This window comes from Brienomyrus brachyistius, chromosome 22 (assembly GCF_023856365.1).
Source record: "Brienomyrus brachyistius isolate T26 chromosome 22, BBRACH_0.4, whole genome shotgun sequence".
NCBI classification, from domain to species: domain Eukaryota; kingdom Metazoa; phylum Chordata; class Actinopteri; order Osteoglossiformes; family Mormyridae; genus Brienomyrus; species Brienomyrus brachyistius.
In genome coordinates this window covers 13,969,164-13,991,186 of record NC_064554.1, presented here as the reverse complement: position 1 = coordinate 13,991,186, position 22,023 = coordinate 13,969,164, and the positions used below count along the sequence as shown (strand labels likewise).

Here is a 22,023-nt window from a genome sequence, read left to right as displayed (position 1 = left end):
AGGCCAAGTTAATACAACTTGGAAACAGCTCAGTAAATGTTCGCTAATTGGAGGAAAAGGTAGGGGGAAAAAATCGACTTCAGTTACCAAAAAATTGTCAGATAACTCCTTTCTACGTTATTTCAGATGCAAGCTCCTCAAACGCACGTCACCGTTTGTTTGGGGTCCTGACTATCTGGTCTTTTTGAATGCTAGATTTATCCTTCAAGGTCAAATTCAAAATATAGGCAAATGTGCCTTAATCTGATGCAGTGTTAAGGTTTGCTTTGATGAGTATTATATTGACTGAAGTATGTACATAAATAGTGCAGGCATTCAGGTCTCAGTTGTCCCTCGTACTGTTTTGCCTGTATGACATCAGTGATTCTGGTGCATATACAGAAATTATATACTGTGGTATATTCTGGTATGCGGACACTGCAGAGAAGGACATGACTATTGGCTTGACACACCAGCTGAAGAAGCGTAAGCAGGTAAGCAATAACAGACTCCAGCCTGTAGCAGGAAGAGCTGGGGGGAGAGCGATGCACGTCGCTGCTGCTGGAGGGTGACACATTGCTGAGGAGGCGATGGGGGAGGGACTGGCCTGGTTGATCTCTCTCTCACTATCATTGTTGGGTTTATCCACGTGGTTTGGAATTCATGATTCCTGGTCAATATTAAATGGTAACGGCAGATTCAGTCCCAAGGGTCAGTGGTTCTCAGCCTGTTTTGCACCGCGACCCAATTTTCACCATGCCAGCTCAGTCCGACCCTATATCAAGTATAGGTTTAATTAACGCTACGGTCAAGCGATTAGTGCGCTCTGCAGTTAGTGCGCTCGCCAATCAATGCCAATGGCACAAATCAAAAATCTGATGTTTGGCTTCTTGGATTGGTTGACTGTTCATTAGGTTTGCGCTAAACATTAGCAGACCCAAGAGCCGTTTATATTGGTTCATTCTAGGATTGGGGCTGGGAAATCTGATCGTGGATCAGCATTGCAACATGCCCATTTTAAAACGCTTACATTTCCAACTTCACAACCCTTTCAGAATTTGCCGTGACCCAAATTTGGGTCGCAACCCAAAGGTTGAGGATTGCTGCCACAAGTCAATAATTTGAAACCCATTTAGCAAATGATGACTTAGTTATTTAACATGAAAAGTAATGCCTGCAAATCTCAAGTTTCTGGTGAATGCCAATGGCTCCTTATGGATTTTAATCACGACATTTTTTTCTTCATTTGTATCCTGACAAACAAAACCTCCATTGTTTGTTGCTATGAGGACCTAGGGATTGTGAAGCCAAACTGTAATGTAGCCAGTGTGTGATGAATAGCTGGGATAGAGGGTGCCCTCTAGTGGCAATTACGATATTGAGTCCAAGAACAATGTGTGTGAATACAAGTACCAGGAACACACTGTCAGTCAGGAATTGCATAAGAATTTTTGGAGAAGGTCCAAAATAAGCAGGTCCCGGCACGCGGTAGAATGAGCACAATATGTAAATTAAGATTAATGCTTTCCCACAGTTTCCCCCGTTATACATGCTGTTTATTTACAACTATTGCTAACGTTAATATACAACCCTTTAAAATTCCAGCATTTTTTGACAATTTATGACGTATTTCCTTAAAGTACTTTGTCGTTAATTATACGTTGCATATGGAATCATAATCCTCGACAAGAAGTTATCGATATCTCAACTTAAAATAATGGTTCCCCTTAAAGGGATATTTTATGAAAATAACTTTCTTTTCATTTCGAATTCTAATTTCTTGACGCGAGAGGATTGACAGTGATTATGAATATTGTGACTTTCGTTTATTAATTATAGAGATTTTCTTGCCAGGCACCAAGAGCTCTGAGAATTCCGGGGGAGGCGCAAATTCTCCGATTCACTGGCAAATTCCAGCCCCAAGACCGCCGGCTGCTGCCGTTCGCCCATAGACGTGGAATGCGAGTTTATTGCGTGTTTGCAATGCATACAGAGTGATAAACGAGTACGTTCACACTTCACCGGTCCAGTCAACAAGGTTGTCTACTTCAGTCAGCTGACTGGAGTGAGATTTTCAAATCATAAGTCTGCACACGCATTCACATCTATGTGACACTTTTATTACATTGTAAATACCATGTAGGGTTTGCAAACGATCCCAACGCTCTTGGTGTAGCTAATTTTAAGTTTACAAAGAAATAATATAGATTTGCCATTAACTTTCTTGCGTGAGCGTGAGAGTCTGAAAGCGCGAGTGTCACAACGAATGCGTGAGAGCTGCTAATTAATCCTGCCAATCACCCCCATCTGCCTGCTATTCATGGGTTGTACAGTGTACTGGGATATGTAGTTTATAGGCGTCATTGAGACAGAGTGGATACCATCAGATTAAGAGCAATGTGACACAAACCTTTACATGGAAGCATTTCCGATAAGCGCTTATCCAACGCAGCAACGGAGCCGATGCCAGGAAGCGTAGGAACCTGAGGAAGGAGAGGAAGCGAAGTAAGGAGAGGAAGCGGGGGAAGCAGAGGAAGGAGAGAAAGCGGAGGAAGCAGAGGAAGGAGAGAAAGCGGAGGAAGGAGAGGAAGCGGAGGAAGTTCTGGGTGGCAGGTGAGAACCTGCACAGGACGCGCGCTCACACACACTGGGTAATTTAACGATACAAACCCCATGTGATAGACTGCAAGAAGGGCAATTTAATATTGTTTCAGAGAGTTCCTTTTTTAACCTTAGTGGGGTAGAAATAATAGCAGAATAAAAAAGTGGCGTGAGTTCTTATACTGTATTATCCACCTACGGCTGAAATGCTATAAAGGGGTCGCATGGTGGCGCAGTGGTTGGCGCGTTGTTTTATTATTTTATTCTGAGGAGAATTTTAGTGGTACAGCCTGTGTTCAGTTGACAAACGGACTTGCAGTTGCATTCAAAGTGCCTCTGATTCAGTTACCCGCAGAAGTCAGGCGTGAGCAGGTGGCCGCAGCCGGTGCGGCCTGTGGAGCTTCATGGCCGTATGGTCAGATGATTCATGGTTCAGTTTGTTCCTAACAAACAGACGAGCGTGCATGGCACAGACTCTATGCAGTCTATGCAGTCTGCCGGTGTTCTGCCTGTTCTTGGGTTACTTCCCCGTGTCTCTGGCTGAGTGCGGCGTCTTTCCTGCTTTAAGTTCATTCAGCAGATCCAAGCGCAAGGCTGAAGTCGGCAAAGCAGCTTTATCCTGTGGCTTTAACAATACAGACTACGGATAATGACGCTGGAAAGGTCGTTCCTCACATAAACCCACCCCTGAGCGAGAAAAATGTGCCTCCATGACGAGGAATTCGTTCCCTCCCCAGTCCGGAGAGACAGAGCCCGCAAATTAAAAGCAGCAGAAACGCCAAGATGCCGTTTCTTATAAGGACTTAAGTGAGTGGTGTGAGTGGCCTTTAGATTTAACATAAGTATCTATTAAAAGATCTCAGCCGCTTTTCTCCGCCTCCTTTACATTCCCCTGTGTATTGTCTCTTTTATTAGAGCACCGTCTTTTCCGTTTGTTAATGTCTTATTTCAATATTAGCTAATCGATAGATCAGTCGCTGCTCCTGGATGCAAAGATGGAACTGATGTGACAGGATGATAAACTTAAATGTGGATCAGACTATCGGTGCCCTTTATAATTAAATCTGTCTCTCCTTTTATAGTGTGCCCAGGTTCTGTGGGCTGGTCTTCCACACACCCCTGTGGAATGAGTCGGACAGGGTATAAAACTGCTGACGGACGTTCTTGGGTCAGTGGAACCCCCCGGCTGTATCACCTGCCCCAGCCTTCTTGAAACGGAGAACATCCTGCTCAGAGATGGCCCCAAAAAAGCCAGAGCCCAAGAAGGAGGCACCTAAGCCTGCCCCAGCCCCGTCACCTGAGCCTGACAAAGCTAAGGAGTCCGACTTTGACCCGAAGGACATCACCGTGAGTCCCCGCCCACGCCTCGTACGCAGCTAGTCAATGCGTCCACGTTTCTAACTCTCTGTTAATCTAACTACTTGCCTACTCCTCTGCATGTTCCTTTTGTGTCCCCCTTTATGGGTGGTCCAGGGGGCTGTATCACCAAGCTGGATTTCTTGTATAGCCAGATAACTTGTCAGATTTAAGGCAGTCTGCCCTAAATGGAAGTGAAAGGGGATAAAGTTATATTAAACTGGGGTACCTTAAATCCGACGCTTTATCCAGATGGGCAAGAAATCCTGCTCGGTGATACAGCCTCTCTGTTTATATTTTAATGTTTTTTTGTTACTATCTATGATTAACTTTTCCAGGGGATCCATTGTGTGTGAAGGTGCTTGTTTCTGTTAAATCTGTTAAATAATGATATTTAATTGAGCTGTATCAGGATCTAGATGTCATGCCTGATATCCTTTGTGCACTGCAGTTCAAAAGCTACCCTTTAGGCTGTTGCTGAATTACTTTTCTGTGTATTTTGTAACCTAAATTGTTATATTTTATTTTTGCAGGTGAAACAACAGTATACATTTGTATTGAATGCCATTTGGAAAAATCAATTGTTACAAATTAGACAATTAACTAATTATTTTTGTGTGATTTAATAATCATAATTGTCTATTTAATATTACCTTAAAAATTAACTTAGTTTTTTTTCTTTCTACTAATACAAATACCAATCAAAAAGTTCTAGAAAAAAATTCAGGCAAAAAAAAATGTAATTAATCACATTCAGGGTCATGGGAAAATCAGATGGTCTTAATGTTGTAATTCAATCAGCCAACAATCAGCCTGAGTAAAAATTGCACATTTGTACCTTTAACCAAATATGAAAAAAAACATATGAAAATAATTTCAGATTTTTTGGAGTTTTTAAGCAGAATGTCATGGTTATTTGTCCCTATCCGAGGTGAGAAATGTACCACTGGAGAATAAAGAATCATCTGTCTGCCATTTATAGCAGAACCACTTCATGTGACATCTGTCCATCTATTATTAATAACACGGGCAGTTTGATCCCAAGGTGCTCAGACAGTAAGACCAACAGAGTCAGCAATCTACCTGAACAGCCAGTTGGAAATGTAGTGAGAAATCGGAGTGAGCAGAAGTAACTCACGCAAGCAAAGGGAGACCATGAAAAGTCTGCACCAAGGGGCCTGGAGGCAGGACACTGCTCGCCCTTTTCCATGCGACATGAATAAGCGCCACATTGCATTTGCCTCTTGGGAGCTTCCAGGCTTTGGACGGCTGACAGACACGTGGTACCACAAGAGTCTGCTAATGGACACTAGACTAGTCTTCAGTTTGGCTCTCGCTTTAGCTAATTGCTTTTGCGTTCCTGTTATTCCCTAATTAGCCCCCTCCACCCCCCACTCTTCCACCAGAGACGGACAGGGCAGATCGCTTTTACACCAATTCCCCGAGAACTATAATTAGCCCCACCAACGGGCTTGAGTTGTACTGGGACCATTTGCTGCCTTTCTGCCAGCCAGTACATGAGTCCACCGTCTAGCTTTGCTATCCCACTGTGATTCTCCTCCACCAGAATAGCAATAAGCCGCTTTGGAGCCAATAACCCAAGAATGTTAATCTGAGGTGGTTTCCATTTTTATACGACAGGCTGAAATAGCAGAAAATCTCGGGTGTGTGGAAGGGGAACATTCCCGTCGCGGGTCATATAAAACATAGCTATTGAATTAATTGATTCTGAGATGAAGACATTGCTACACCCGCACCAAAGAGAATGTGGGCAGATGGGTGATTTTACACAAATGTTTGATGATTTGGATTTATGGTCCATGGATGTGGTGGTTAAATGCAGTTTAATCACAGTGAAGGTCCTAACATCAAATTCAGCAGTTCTGTAGCCTCATGTATACATCTTAAGGTTCTCATGAGACCTGCCATAATTTTAATGTCTGTGATGTAGCATGTTGTTTATGGTATGGTATGGTATGGTATTCGGTAAATATCCATTTATTTTCATCTACCTAATAGAATGTTGTTTATAAACACATTACTTGCTTAATAAGTAACAATCTGTACTATTGTGAGGTATTATGTAACAATAGTATATTTCTATTGTATTTCAGATTGAATTTAATGCAGATCAAATCGAAGGTGAGCTGTGTAATGTTTATTTTATTTTTTTAAGTTATTTTTTTTCATATGTATGATCGTAAATTTAGTGAAGAATTCCTTATAAATTTTGAAATTACTAGTGCTCACAAGTCGAGTTATTTTGATTACTACGGCCACATAATCAACTGGCGTGTTTTATGTCCGCAGAGTTCAAAGAGGCCTTCATGCTGTTTGACAGAACCCCAAAGTGCGAGATGAGAATATCGTATGCGCAGTGCGGTGATGTCATGCGGGCTCTGGGCCAGAACCCCACCAACGCCGAGGTCATGAAGGTTCTGGGAAAGCCAAAAGCAGAAGGTCAGTGTGGAGAAACCCCCTCATGCTCAGCTATCTGAGAAACATCACAGCGCCGATGGATGCATTGTCACATATGGATAGTTTTCATCATGTATTATATAACCTAATTTTTCTGGTTTGCTCCCACAGTCCAAAAACATGTCGATAGTTGGATGGATGCCAGTTCATTCATAACACAGATGCTCAAACTTTATTGAAAATCTTTGTCTGGATGCCTAGAAACTCTACATAGTCTGCTAAACACGTACACTCCCCCCCTCCCCCATATTTAATTTGGCATCATTCACCCCTCCTGTAATCAAACCATTGTATTTCAATTATGAAGTTCTGTCCTCCCTGATATCAAACTCTCTCCACTGCACTTCTTATCCACCATGTTCCCATAGAGATGAACAGCAAGATGATGGATTTCGAGACCTTCCTGCCCATGTTTCAGCACATCTCAAAGTCAAAGGAAAGGGGCACACAGGAAGATTTCATCGAGGGGCTCCGCGTCTTCGACAAGGAGGGCAACGGCAGCATTATGGGGGCGGAGCTCCGTCACGTGCTCGTCACGCTGGGTCGGTGCTTTGCTGCCTCGAGCTCCACCTGACATACATATACATCTTGTTGTTTGAATTCTTTTTTGGGAAAACAATGGGGACCAACGAATCTGCATGTTCTCAGTGTCTGAATATCACTTGTATCAATTATAGTCTGGCGTCCTGAGTGGATTATTATACGCTGCCCGGCCAAAAAATACGGTCACGGTTTGAATTTAAATTGGCAAGTACTTAACAGCTAATGATAGAATCATTATTGCAGCTCAGCAACGTTGCGCAGCAATAAAGTGAAGTCAGCTGAGTACGTGAATCTACCGAATGGCCAGGTTACCCCATCAGTGGATTTCTTCTTTCCTAACGGCATGGGCATATTCCAGCACGATAATGCCAAGATTCATCACCCTCGAATTGTCAAAGAGTGGTTCAGGGAGTATGAACAGTCATTTTCACACATGAATTGGCCACCGCAGAGTCTTGAAAGTGCGAGATGTGCTGAAGGAGACTTTACAGAGTCGTTCAACCTGTCATCAATTCAAGATCTTTATGAGAAATTAATGCAAATCTGGATGAAAAAAATGTTGAGACGCTGTCTAAGCACGTGGAAAGAATACCATGAGGAACGTGAACCATAATAAAAGCTAAAGGCGGTCCTACGAAATATTAAAGTGTGCGACTTTTTTTTTTTGGCCAGGCAGCGTATCTTAGACCCGGATTACCCAGGTCACCACAATATTTTTTTTTTCTACAGGTGAAAAGATGCTAGAAAAAGAAGTGGAGCAGTTGCTGTCTGGGCAGGAAGATGGAAATGGATGCATCAGTTATGAAGGTGACAGATAACTCCCCTTCTGCAGCTGTTGCCCTATTTGCCATAAACATGCAGATATTAATTTCTTGTTTGCTTGCTTGCTTGTTTTTTTTGCAGCATTTGTAAAGCACATCATGTCCGGCTGAACGATAAATAACAAATATCATCTGATGGGAACTGAGAAACGGACATAAATTCATAGCGTAATCATTTAATTTCAGCATCCTGACTGAATTTCAAGTCCTGAAGCAACAAGCTCAACTTGCTTTTTCACTTTTTTACTTCGTCCAGACAAGATACGGACCTTGATTTTGTCAGCGTGCCAAAGTAGTCCCTGCTTTGCCAGTTCGGGTGTCATTTCTAATTTTTGATGTGTTATTTGAATGGCAGAAGTATCGGTTTAATAATTAAATTGATATTAAAGCACTGAGGCTGGCTTTATTTCGTAATTCCACGCAACATGACAAATAATTGAGATAAACCAAGCAATACTGCCACCTGTTAAAAGGGAACATGCATTTCCTTTCCAGATTGCTGAGTTCATAAATTCACACTACAGAATGCGGTTTCAAGGTCCACCATGACTGTATGTTTGATCCAGACTTGAACCGTGCATGTAGATTTCATGCGTCCGCCATTTTCATATGATTTAGAAATACTTATCTGGAATTACATGGCCAATAATAGGCGCTACTTACACTTGTGGATAGTTCACTGACGATGCTCGTGTAGCGAATGTTTTATGTTTTACAATCTTCATGACTCTCTATAAAAAAAGGAGAAAAAAAACATACCAGAAACTTTGATTTAAACCCGGGATGCAGACAGCACGTGACATTTGAAGACTGAGGAGAAAGGAGTAATTGATACGTTTTTGGGCGGATTTCTTGTATCGTTCTTCACGCACCATGGATCCTACTGATAGTTCACCATTGGGTATCTACCAGAATTAAGAATCAGCCTCCTTTTCCATGAGACAGGAAGCTTTTAAACCCAATTTGCCCCAAAGCTTCTATGCATATATGGGTGGCCCGGTAAGCAGCCCTATTGCCTCGGTCCTAGATTGTTGGAAGTTCTTGTATTTTCTGGGGGAACTTTGCCAGTTCACTCCATCTTTGCATATTTCTTCTGGATTCTCATGCATACTTGTTTCTTCCTGTAGCCCAGACTTGCTGCTAAACTAAATCGTCTATATTGTGAGTATGTGTTCCATGCAATGGACAGGCATCCCATCCCTGCGTTGTATCTTGTAATACCCTTAACTCTGACCCTGATTATTGTCTCGAAAAAGGGATACAATTATGCAAATTAATTACATTAATTAAATGATTAATTAAAAAATGACGTGCCTTAAATAATGTCAACGTATATTTAAGTCGTAATCGGTTGTTTCAGACTGACTCGGCAAAGATCAATAGGGTTTTGTGGTACTAGCATGTTTCTGCCTGAGGAGGGCGCTGTGGCTCTACTGTAGAAGTCACAGGTACATCTTGTAAAGCATGCAGATTAATATAATTAGAAATATAGCGAACTGAGTGTTTGCGTATATTTATAAAATGATAGCTCTGTGTGTGCGATATGACCGCTTGACGCTGTATGTGTGTTTGGCAAAATTTATATAAATGGGGTTGAAATTATGACGAGATGTTGTCTCAAGTTCTGAGACAAATACGCAGTGCATCTCCCCGATGCGACGCTGATGTGACGCTAATGTGACGCTAATGTGACGTAGCAGCGCCCCTGCATGCCGAGTGCTTCAGTGTCTTTCCGCGGTTTGATTAGGTAAAGCCGACAGGATAACATTCCTATGAAAAATACCGCCTCTAGGTGGCGAGACCGTGCGAATGGACATGCAACATGATTTCTAAAGTTACAGTCACATTATTCATATTTGCATTATAATTACATTAATCGATATGATTACATTACATGTAAATGTATAATTATATTATAAGTCAAATTTTCCGCAAAACTAATTCTTACGTTTAACAAGGTTTTGTGCTGTAAGGGTTAAAACTAATATTTTTTAATGTTTCTTTTGATGAACTTTTTTCTTTAATTGAAAAACATTACCCGTTTATCGGCTTCTCGTGTGAGTCACTGGTGCTAACATGTACTCACTACTTTAACACAATACTGTTGGTGAACTATGCTGTCGTGAGTGGTAGTCAGTTAAAGCGAGTGACCCCCCCCCCCTCCAGAGCAGCTCATCCCTTCCAAGAAGTGGTGTGCTCATTATATTAGAATATGGCAACATTATCAGAGCGAGTGATTACACCTCGGATTGAATTTCTGCTCAGCTGCTTTATTGAAATCACGAGTAGGCAAGATCCTGGATCAGTTTATGGGCAGAGAAACTTAAAGGCAGAAAGGGGAGGAGGAGGGGGGAGGGGGAGAAAGGCCAACAACAGTGTACTCTGAGCATGTTCTTTAGCGTGTTCACGCCGGTCGCTCAGCACAGAAAATCACTTAATAAGAATGGCAGTATAGACAGCCACATACAAAGCTTTACTTATAGGAAAATGGCCATTTTAGGCAAAGCTGCCCGCTGCCGATGTTTTCCCCAGAAATAAAGGAGCCCCATTGATTTGTAGGAATAGACGAAAACAAAAATGTTACAATGTAACGTTTTTGAACTCGACACGTATGTGCCCCCATTACAGAATGCGGTAAAAATGTCTTTAATCGTCAGTCATGCTTGTTTCATTCTGGAAGGAAGCACAGAAGCTCTTACAGAAATGGACTTGTTTTTTAAAAGGGGCCCAAAAACTGGGGTCAAATGGATGACAATTGGATTATGAGTTATAATTAGCGGTCATCCTACGGTAGACACAGTGCAGATTTTATCAGCCACCGGCTGTAGTATATCTGTAGTCCCTAGCAGAGTTTAACTGTACAATATATGCCATTGTGCACTGAGTCATATCTAACGGCATATAAGAAACTGGTTAAGTCTGGCACTGTTTCATAGACTGAGGCCACTGGGGTTGATTCGGCTCAATTTCCACTTCCATCGTGTTAAATTCCTTTAGAGACGATGCGTTGGATAACTGGTTGAAAACGTGCCGTGTATTACATTATAACTCCCTTGTTTACATAAAGAACGTTATAGAGAGGCAGTTTTGATCCTACTAGTTACATCTCATATAGTAAGTAGTGTTTCACTATACATTAGGTCTAATATAATCCGGATCGCGGCATTGGGAGATTCCTCAAACTTTACGGGTCATATTCACCGTTATGATTTAACTTCATTGGGATCGCGCATTTGCTGAGTTGCAATTAAATTCTGGAATTTGCTTGCGAAATAGGCCCGAATGCACGCCGCATACCCTTATTCTCTGCATGCATTTCATTTTTTACACGCAAAATTCACACGCAGGTACACAAGGTCTGTAATATTTCTACGTTGCAAAGCCGAGCGTTGTAAATTATCATAACAAAACACTTTACAGTTTATTGTTCGTATTTATGCAATATTCGGCCCATAAACTGAAATTTATGTATAGACACTTTCACCGTGGAACTTGTGTTTATTAGACCATTAACACCACCGCAGATAGATAGATAGATAGATAGATAGATAGATAGATAGATAGATAGATAGATAGATAGATAGATAGATAGATAGATAGATAGATAGATCTATCCCACAGTAAATAATCAATAATCATTAGTCTTCGCCTACTAATAACTTTGTTACTTTTGTCCGGGACTGTGTTCCGCCTAAGTGATGATCCTACCTGAAGCAGCTCTCACATTTCACTCAAGACATACCTTCGTCAGCAACAGCTGCTTTTCAGCCTGCGTTGGCTTTGAGAAGGGGGGAAAAACCCCTTAGCAATAGCTTGAAGGAAGAGAAAACACCGGGCTCTTACTTGGTTCTGTGGAAATAACTTTATTACTGTTCAAGGTAAAAAGTCATCAAGCTGTTCGTCGACTTTTTTTGGGGGGGGTGGGGGGTGCTTGAATGGTCGCAGAATCGGGCGTTGTGCGTTTCAGTCTGGAACTTCTGGTCTTGGGGGTTCTGATCTAATAGTACTGCCTTGTTCACTCTGTGATCAACATAACTACGTTATTAATTGCATTAAGTTTATTTCCAGAGTGCTACTTATTGGCTTAAATTCGGATCTGGAAGGTTTTTACATTCTCTTTCATGATTTAAGTGCATGGTTAGGGTGCATTTCGCTGGAATTGGATTTTAAAGTGCCGTTTACGTATATTTGGTTCTTTAAATGAAAATAGTTAATGGTTTTTAAATTAAACTTTATAAATATCCCACTTGGGTATTATATTTTAACATGTTGATTCGCGCATTCTACTGCTCAGTTATTCCCGTTTGTGTTTTACTATACGTATTACTGAACGCGTAAAAAGACAAAAACGTATTTTCCAGTGGTCATGTTGTAGCAAAAACATTAAACATTCTGTTATGCTAAATTATATCGTGTTAAAGGGAACATAGATATTCCCTTTCGCTGTGGGGTATTTTAGTTGTTAATCTGCAAAGGTTTTTCAAATTTATAGCATTGTATCTAAATATTTTCTATATAAATATCAAAATCCTGTGTGCCAAGTCTGATTTCAGTATTTCAACTGCTGCTGTTCATTACACGGCAGCCTGATAAAGTTACCCTCGAGCTAAGCTACCGAAATCCATGTAATTCATTTAATTCTTCTCACTGGGGTTCGGCGACGGCGTTGGTAATGTTTGTGTGCGCCTGTTTGCGCATGCGCCCTCGCCGTTTACCTGAGTGTGGCGGCGTGAAGCGTTGCACCTGTCTAGTGGTTTGGCTGGACCGGGTTATTAATAGCTAGTGATGACACGGTTTCGAGCCTCAGAGTCGCGGCACGTCGTCATGCCTTCCTCATTGTGCCCTGTTAGTGCCCCTGTGATGCCGCCCTGTACAGCCGCTGCCCCTGGATTTCTTTGCCAGCACATGCTATGAGAGATGCTTCGGATATTCCCCCCGCCTCCGGAAGCGACCATTAGCCAATTAGACCATGATCTCCTTTTGTCTTAGTAGACGTCAGCAATACGCCTTCCCCCCTCCTGCTATCTATCAACAGGGGACTTTGCCGTTACTACAAATTGGTGTTTACTGAATTTGGCTGTAGACAACCTGAGTGTTAATTAGAGTAGGATTAGCCAGTCTGTGGATGCTGGTAAATTATTTATTCTCTTTCTGAAAGGGATTGTTGTTCGTATTGAGTTGTTAGCATATTGTTTGCAAATTTGTTAGCATGTTGAACTGTTAGCAAATGAATGACTCAACGTCAAGACCTGAAGATTGGCTGTCGTTTGTGTGGTGTATGATAATTGTTTTTTTCTGAGGGTAGGGGCATCTGTACTGGACTGTACAATAAGAGCACTGTAATGGACGAGAGCACAGATCTTTCCTGCTCCATTTTGTCATGCTACCACGTTACCATTTATCATGTTGTAAGTGTTTTGGACACTTTTCTATTGCCTTGCCTTTTTGCCAAACGTATATTTTGTTTCTCATGTTGGATTAACTTTATCATTTACTAACTGCAGCACCACCTGCCTTTGAATGACGTCTTTCTTTGCCGTTAAAAATCACAACACACACACACACGTTTGTAATCATACCTTTGTGGGGACTCTTCATTCTTTTCTATGGGAAGAAGTCTAGTCCCAATATGACAACCTTTTGAGTTAACCTGTACCCAGTCCAAACCTTAACGATAAGTAATGACACAAAAATACGAGACGTTTGGCATTGTTTTTTGATTGCATTCACAGATCTTTGTGGGGACCTGAAAAATGGTCTCCGCAACATTAAAATAACAGGTTTTTATTACATTGTGGGGACATTTGCTCTCCACAATATAATGTAAACCTAATCCACATACACACACAGACCTGTACTCATATTTCTGTGGGGACTGTCCATTCATTTCAATAAAAAAACCAAAATCCAAAAATGACGACCTTGACCCCTATGCAGCTCTAACCTTGACCATAAGTAACCAAACACAATACAACTATTTGGCATTTTTAGCATTTTGATTGCAGTCACAGATTTTTATAAAATGAATTTCTTCTTGTAGGGACTGAACAAATGAGCCCCACCCCATCAAAATAACAGGTTTTTATCACGCTGTGGAGACATTTCATCCTCACAATGTACAACATACCTGGACTAAACATGCACACACACACGCACATACATACATGCACAAAGATAACTAATATATTGTCAGTATAAGAAGAGGCAAAATTGGCGTAACCAAGAGAAGGATAAATAGCCTTGTTTTTCCTCAAATGCGTAGCTGTTTTTATATAAATAAAGACTCTAAAAATCTCTTTATTAATGAAATCGTATTTGTCGTCTTATCTTACCAGATCAATGTTTGGAAGTTCTAACAGGAATGAGCTCAGCTGATATATTCTTTGAGTGATATGTTTTGGCCGAGCAAGCCAACCCAGGCTGACACTGAAAGCAGGAGGGACTCGCATAGCTATTCGGTGCGTGTGCTTGACTTGACAGCACAACTGAACATGTTCAGAGGGCAGCAGTCACGTAGGAGAGTATACTGAAGGAGTCGAGGCCCGTCGTAGGGGTGTCTTGGTGGATGGAGATACTGTTACACAGTATAAGTACGTATACAGGCTTCTGCTCTGACTGATACTTATTTCTGACAATTTCGCGGTGGGTATATGGTAAATCCATTATACCAGTATATACTCACTGCTACACCCCTGGAGTAAGGGGAAATATGAGGAAGGACCCATGTAACAAAACTCTGCATATTCTTATTTGTTTTACAACCTGTCAGCCATCATGGACACTAAATCCATGGTGGATCAGAGCAATCATCGAACTTACGATATGCCTGCGGTATCTTTTCTGTATGGGATTGTGAATGTTTAGCATAGTGATATATTCCTGTCACTGTATCTGTTGTGGAAATAGAGGTTGTCTTGTACTACAGCCATGGAACAGGGTTATAAAAACATTCCAGTTCTCTACTAATTTGAATTAAATCAATTATACATATATTTAACGTAAAATTTGTTTAGCGGATGGTTTGGTCTAGAGCGACATGTACGCGGGGGTGTTAATAATGAAATTGCCAGATCATTAAAGTATCGGAATTTGAATGTATCCAAGACAATTTGGCCTAATAATGAAGATAATATCCCAAGCATAACTGCCATTTCATTTAATAACTGCCAGTGGTTGTTCAGTTAAGATTAACTCATTAAAATGCTGCCTTGTGTCAGCACTTACGACACTATTTAGGGGACATTTATGACCAAAGTGACACGCAAATTGTGGATCCGAGAGCTGGATGAGGAAGTATCCCTGCAAAAAAAAATTGGGGTTTAGCACCCAACACTTGTACACGATTGGAAGATACACAGTTGGAACTTATAATTATATAAGTATACGCAAAATTTTGGCTATGAAATACTTGTTGGTGAATATTTTACTGTTATGTATGTGATGCAGGTGTGGACACAACAATTACTTTTAAGACATTGTCATATTCAGGTAAAGTCCGATGGGCTTTATATTGCCAGACATTATCAGAGTATTAATACATCAATCTATGGTTGTTTCCTAAGATATGGGGCTGAGGGCAGAGGGATCTCTCAGCCCTTTAAAAATGAGTGAAGTTGTGTAACTTTGTGGATACTATCGATGGCCTCTGCCACTTCAGTGCTTTTTCCTCACTTTGGAAATTGTTCTTTTAGGGTACACTTACGGTTTTTTCACTTATTTGGTTTTTTTTCCCCAGACTAAAAACTTGTACAGGTCTGTATGGAAATAAAATGTTGGAATCAAAATTCCCCTATATTAGCTGGCAGCTACAGCTATATCTTAACAGCTCGAGTCATGTGGACGGTTTGCCTGGTCTGAAGGCGCCATAGGAAGTTTTACTCCCTCACAGAGCTTTAATTATATTGGTTCTAAGCATGTTATTGTTTGTATTTCGGATGCATGATTGATTGTCAGAGGTGTCAGTGATGTGCCGATGCTTTTTCTAGGTGCGGCGAATGTTTGTGGACATGCAAGATAGGTGACAATAAAAAAAATCTGGCATGTGGAATCTTGGATCTTGAATCTATTTTTAGGTTTAAGAGTAACCATGCGTAGGAAATCTGTTTTTGAGTTGTGCTGGAATTGGAGAGAAAGACCAGTCTGGCTAATGGGTGACAAGAATGACATGATAGTGGTGAGCTGAAATAATCAGGCATGTAGCTTATCTGGGTAATATGAAGGCAAATTTGGAATCAACATGTTTGTACGGGTGTGGGGGTGGGGGTGACAGATTAGAGGATGGAGAAGTTAGGGGGAGTAGAAGGAAGCGACACCATTGTGGATTTCTTGCAGAAAAGAGAAAGGTCAGGGATAAGGGATGAGGACTGCAAGTTACACTGCGTCAGTGCAGTGCGGGGCAGAGAGAGGCCGCGGGTGAACAGGAATGAGTGTTACACTGCGTCAGTGCAGTGCGAGGCAGAGAGAGGCCGCGACTGAGCAGGAATGAGCGGAGTCATCGGCCGGCTGTAACTCAATGCCCGGCTGTGATTGCTTGCAACAGCTGCGCAGCCATTGAATCTCTATGCACTTGCCTGCCTTCCACAGTTCCGGTCATGATCAGTGTCATCCCCCCAACCCCCCCCCCCCCCCCCCCGCCCAAAAAAAATAAATAAATAAATTCATTTCCAAACATTTATGCCCTACTAGGATACAGCTCTAATCGCAATTCTGCAGGACATGTTCTGCTGCTCCAGTACCTGTGAATGTTATTTTAGCTGATCTTTCCATCTTTTTCTATATTTTTAGAAAATCTCGATTTTATAGTGACTAAGCATGTGTGTGCCATTTTATTGCCGTTATTGAAGCCAATTTAGTGTGTTGAGTTGAGGTTCACCTACACACGTGGACAAAATTGTTGGTACCCTTCAGTCAATGAAAGAAAAACTCACAATGGTCACAGAAATAACTTTAATCTGACAAAAGTAATAATAAATAAAAATTCTATGAAATTTAACTAATAAAAGTCAGACATTGATTTTCAACCATGCTTCAACAGAATTAATAAAAAAAAACAAAAAACTCATGAAACAGGCCTGGACAAAAATGATGGTACCCCTAACTTAATATTTTGTTGCACAACCTTTTGAGGCAATCACTGCAATCAAACGATTCCTGTAACTGTCAATGAGACTTCTGCACTTCTCAGCAGGTATTTTGGCCCACTCCTCATGAGCAAACTGCTCCAGTTGTCTCAGGTTTGAAGGGTGCCTTTTCCAGACGGCATGTTTCAGCTCTTTCCAAAGATGCTCAATAGGATTGAGGTCAGGGCTCATAGAAGGCCACTTTAGAATAGTCCAATGTTTTCCTCGTAGCCATTCTTGGGTGTTTTTAGCTGTGTGTTTTGGGTCATTGTCCTGTTGCAAGACCCATGACCTGCGACTGAGACCAAGCTTTCTGACACTGGCCAGCACATTTCTCTCTAGAATCCCTTGATAGTCTTGAGATTTCATTGTACCCTGCACAGATTCAAGACACCCTGTGCCAGATGCAGCAAAGCAGCCCCAGAACATAACAGAGCCTCCTCCATGTTTCACAGAAGGGACAGTGTTCTTTTCTTGATATGCTTCATTTTTCCGTCTGTGAACATAGAGCTGATGTGCCTTGGCAAAAAGTTCAATTTTTGTCGCATCTGTCCATAGGACATTCTCCCAGAATCTTTGTGGCTTGTCCACATGTAGTTTGGCAAATTCCAGTCTGGCTTTTTTATGACTTGTTTTCAACAATGGTGTCTTCCTTGGTCGTCTCCCATGAAGTCCACTTTGGCTCAAACAACGACGGATGGTGCGATCTGACACTGATGTTCCTTGAGCTTGAAGTTCACCTTGGATCTCTTTAGAAGTTTTTCTGGGCTCTTTTGTTACCATTTGTATTATCCGTCTCTTTGATTTGTCATCAATTTTCCTCCTGCGGCCACGTCCAGAGAGGTTGGCTACAGTCCCATGGATCTTAAATTTCTGAATAATATGTGCAACTGTAGTCACAGGAACATCAAGCTGCTTCGAGATGGTCTTATAGCCTTTACCTTTGACATGCTTGTCTATAATTTTCTTTCTAATCTCCTGAGACAACTCTTTCCTTCGCTTCCTCTGGTCCATGTTGAGTGTGGTACACACCATGTCACCAAACAACACAGTGACTACCTGGAGCCCTATATATAGGTCCACTGACTGATTACAAGATTGTAGACACCTGTGATGCTAATTAGTGGACACACCTTGGATTAACATGTCCCTTTGGTCACATTATTTTCAGTCTTTTCTAGGGGTACCATCATTTTTGTCCAGGCCTGTTTCATGAGTTTTTTTTTTTATTAATTCTGTTGAAGCATGGTTGAAAATCAATGTCTGACTTTTATTAGTTAAATTTCATAGAATTTTTATTTATTATTACTTTTGTCAGATTAAAGTTATTTCTGTGACCATTGTGAGTTTTTCTTTCTTTGACTGAAGGGTACCAACAATTTTGTCCACGTGTGTATCGCCCATTGCGTGTCAGCACAGCGCATACTCTGTCGTGCAGCATGTGAAGGGTGACACGAGGAAAGCACGCTGACTTGCTCACCATCGTCTGCAAACCCCATAAGTAATCGGACGCACACCTGCGGTGCCATTGCTGGGCTCGGTGTGTGGACAGGCGTGCGAATGACCACCAGCCTCCCGACTGGTGTGAGAGACCCTGGGGGTGTGTGGACAGGCGTGAGAATGACCACCAGCCTCCCGACTGGTGTGAGGGACCCTGGGGGTGTGTGGACAGGCGTGAGAATGACCACCAGCCTCCCGACTGGTGTGAGGGACCCTGGGGGTGTGTGGACAGGCGTGAGAATGACCACCAGCCTCCTGACTGGTGTGAGGGACCCTGGGGGTGTGTGGACAGGCGTGAGAATGACCACCAGCCTCCTGACTGGCTCTGTGAGGGACCATAGGTCATGCTGGTGATAGGGTCAGGCTAAGCATTCCCTGCTAATACCGGATCAGTAGAATCCCAGTCATGGAAGGTCAACCACAACCACACACACATGAAAAGGCAGGTGCCTGAAACCTGTATCTAACGGAATCTTAAGCAAGCAACAGAAAGCTTAGTTTTTGTCCGTAATGCATTCCTTTATGCGAGAGTTATAGGGAAAAGTATGTGCAAAAGATTCAGATTCAGTATAAAGCATTATTTCGAACTAGTTAGTTCATTTTCAATTAATACTTACAAGGGCAAAGATTTGGTTTCAGCATCGGTAACGGCTGGCATGTCCCGACTGTCCATCCCAAATCTACAGCCTTAAACACCCTGTTATTCCTCGTCAGTTTTCCCTAAAGGAAGTGACATTGGAAAGATGGCAGCTGTTGTGGAATCCATGCTCACAAAAAAAGCTGAATTATTTTCTCATATGTTTTCATGAGGCTGTTACATGTTAGGAGTATGACAGGAAACCATAATTCATAAAAACAAATGCAAACTGAGTTGGACACAAGTCTGCAGTTGTGGGGGGTTTTTTTTTGAGCTGTGGGTGTCATTTCTTAGGAAAGACTGTTCTGTTCTTTCACAATAGACAAAAAATTCTCCACCAGCAGCAAAACTGAAAAAATGCGATAAAATGGAAAAAGAGAGACATTGTTGATATGTTCATGTGCTTTCCTGGAAGAAGAAAATGAGGACTATATTTAGCCCAGAACATGGACATTCTCATTCTTAATCAATTGAGATCTTGTTCTTCTATTGAATCACTGTCCTTGGAAGTATTTGTGTTCATCTTCATAATGCTTTAATTGAACAGATCATTTATTACTCAGAATCGAAGAACTGTGATGTAATTAAATTCATACCTTTACACTGTTGAATCTGATGGGTAAAAAGGCCGTTGATGAATTTTCTCTTTGTGCACGCATAGTCCCAGCCAGCTGGATCACAGCAGTAAATCAAGACCTATTATAAAGCTTAATTCTAACAAACAATACTCAAAATTCTAGAAGCAGAACACATTTAACAACATTTAAAAATAACGAAAGCACAACTGAAATGCTTGATCATTGGCAGCAAAAACTATTTCTACAGATAAATGTGTTTCCAGCTTGTAAACATGAAAATAATGTCTTTGGGTACAACCATGTAAGCTAGATGCCTAGTAACGATGGTATACGTAGGCTAATGCACTCCAAGGCCTGCATTATACGCCGTGCACCAGGTGCTCCTTTCCTCCACGTGCTTGTTGTGTATTGACCTTCACTTACTGAGCTATAATGGCGACAGCTGCGATAAGTGTGGGCGGGCCTCGACTGACCAGAAGGTCACTGGTTCAAATCCCGCGGCTGGAAGAGTTGTTGTATGTTAGGCCCTCTAGCAAGATCCTTAACCTCAAGTAGCTCTAGGGTCGACCCCAATTGACCCCGCTCTCTGAACATCAATTTCTACGTTGGGTAGCATCTTACACGAATAATGTAGTAGTACATTTAAATGTAATAAACGTTATAAGTCAATATCCTAATACGTTATCTTAATTGAACAGCCTCTGGCAATTATTACAAAGATTGCAGTGCTATTGGCGTTATTGTTTGTGTTTAGGAGAAGCTGCTTTAATTAACTGTCCGTTTCATTAGTTAGATTGCACATTATGAACTAGGGTACATTCCTCATGTGTTTCCTGCGTATTTATAGTGGAGGCTGCATGGACATTCTCCAGGCATTCAGTGTTTTTTTATGTTCTATCACTGTCCAAAGACATATAGTTTAGGTGAATTGGTTTCTCAGAATTGTACCTCGAGAGCACTGGCATCCCACCCACGGTGACTATCGTCCGATACTCTGTGCTTCTTGTTCTGCATAAGCATTACGTGAAAATGGATGTATTTTGTTTTAGTATTTGGTTTAGCAGATTAATCATAATGACTGTAACAACAGAGAAGGACATTTTTAGATGCTACCCCAAATCCATGCCCTTCAAACAAGCAGGATGTGCACCCAGCATCACTCCACTGTCTCACCACCTCCTCTTCATCCATTCTGATGTCATTTTTTATGATTATGTCGGCCCTTTAGAAAATTTGACATCTTTACTCTGCTGATAACAGACATGCTCTGTTTTCAGTCTCTGCTTCTTAGACAGGGTCAGAAGCTCAGGAATTCTGTTCCGTACAAGATGTTCTTACACAAAGACCGCCTCATTTAGCGCCAGGACACTGAGCTGTGTGGAACTCAAGTGCTCGAGAAAAACGGGCTCATTTGCACTGAACGCAAAGTAACCGACCGGCGTCGGAAGACCGAGAAGCCGCGCGATGCATCCCAAAGAGACATCGCTGCTAGACATCTGGATCAGAAACCGAGTTAGACAAGTGAAGAGAATCTTGAAAACCAAAGATCTTAAAATATGTCCTCGGTTACTGTAAGTGAAAATGTACCTTTTAATCTGTTTATGGAGGAGAAAGAAGTCCCTTAGCTTTTTGCTTTGGTGGGCTTTCCTGCTGGGTTTAGTGAAGTATCTCCAATTCTGTCTTGGATTGTCTGTTTAATTCATGCACACTTTCTATCTACCACCTCAACATTATTTGTTTTGTTTTCAGAGCAATAATTTCCTGTGTCACCTTTCTTGTCCTGTCTCTTGATGTTTATCCACGTTATCCCCAGACCCAACTTTTGTGGAAGAAATGTTAATTAAAAATATTCTTTCTATCAGTAGAACTAGATGGCAGTTGTTGTTGTTTGTTGTTGTTTGTTGTTGTTTGTTGTTCTTCCTTAGTTTTGTTTTTCAGTGGTATTTCGGTTTAGTTCTTAGGTCAGTATTACATCATCAATATTTTATATTTCCTTGTAGCCAAAGCAGATATTGTCAGTTTTCAGAAAGAAACAAATTAGATTTGAGATTTTATGCTGTTTATGTTATGTCTAATATCCTTTAGTTAATTGCTTTTTATGCAGTTTGCCCTTTTATGCGTTTTATTTGCCTGTGTTTGGCTTATATGTTTAGCTTAGATCTTGTGTCAAGGGCAACCAAATATTACAGACTTCACTGAACCTTTGCGTATGTGGTCATGCCGTGTGCTTTCATTTTTAAATTTTAAATAAACGTCTAGGTTTTCTGAAGAATGTTATTTAACAGATATGGAATACCATGTATCACAATGATTGGAAGAAATAATTTTACCTTAAAGCTAACAAACATATTTACGCAACGGTCTACTGTATGGTCACTGATTTGGGCTGTAACTGTCACCAGATGAGAAGG

The 22,023-nt window shown here is 41.4% G+C and overlaps 2 protein-coding genes across 4 annotated transcripts in view; both read left to right on the top strand.

Annotated features, from left to right (window-relative positions):
- Nucleotides 1-1,637: 1,637 nt before the first annotated feature.
- myl4 (myosin, light chain 4, alkali; atrial, embryonic) lies at nt 1,638-7,919 on the top strand. Of its 3 annotated transcripts, XM_048990317.1 has the most exons (8): nt 1,638-1,984; nt 2,432-2,592; nt 3,663-3,927; nt 6,051-6,078; nt 6,247-6,396; nt 6,783-6,956; nt 7,687-7,764; nt 7,861-7,913. In XM_048990317.1, the coding sequence occupies exons 3-8, from the start codon at nt 3,817-3,819 to the stop codon at nt 7,887-7,889; spliced, it is 570 nt and encodes a 189-aa protein (XP_048846274.1). In that variant the 5' UTR covers nt 1,638-1,984; nt 2,432-2,592; nt 3,663-3,816; the 3' UTR covers nt 7,890-7,913. The 3 variants fall into 3 exon arrangements, with proteins under 3 accessions (XP_048846274.1, XP_048846273.1, XP_048846275.1); XM_048990316.1 differs by lacking the exon at nt 1,638-1,984 and having other exon boundaries at nt 2,081-2,592; nt 7,861-7,919; XM_048990318.1 differs by lacking the exon at nt 1,638-1,984 and having other exon boundaries at nt 2,081-2,630.
- A 12,978-nt stretch (nt 7,920-20,897) lies between these two features.
- Nucleotides 20,898-22,023, top strand: part of scn4ab (sodium channel, voltage-gated, type IV, alpha, b) — a 28,450-nt gene continuing 27,324 nt past the window's right edge. The window contains exon 1 of the mRNA XM_048990313.1: nt 20,898-21,183. Coding sequence (XP_048846270.1) covers nt 21,077-21,183 — 107 coding nt within the window. The 5' untranslated portion in view covers nt 20,898-21,076. The remainder of the gene's footprint in view (nt 21,184-22,023) is intronic.

Excerpts from the sequence above, each read along its gene's own strand:
- myl4 (XM_048990316.1), top strand. The coding sequence starts at position 3,817 with ATGGCCCCAAAAAAGCCAGAGCCCAAGAAGGAGGCACCTAAGCCTGCC. Across the intron at positions 6,079-6,246 it reads TAATGCAGATCAAATCGAAG|AGTTCAAAGAGGCCTTCATG; the intron begins GTGAGCTGTGTA and ends TTATGTCCGCAG. Across the intron at positions 6,397-6,782 it reads GGGAAAGCCAAAAGCAGAAG|AGATGAACAGCAAGATGATG; the intron begins GTCAGTGTGGAG and ends ATGTTCCCATAG.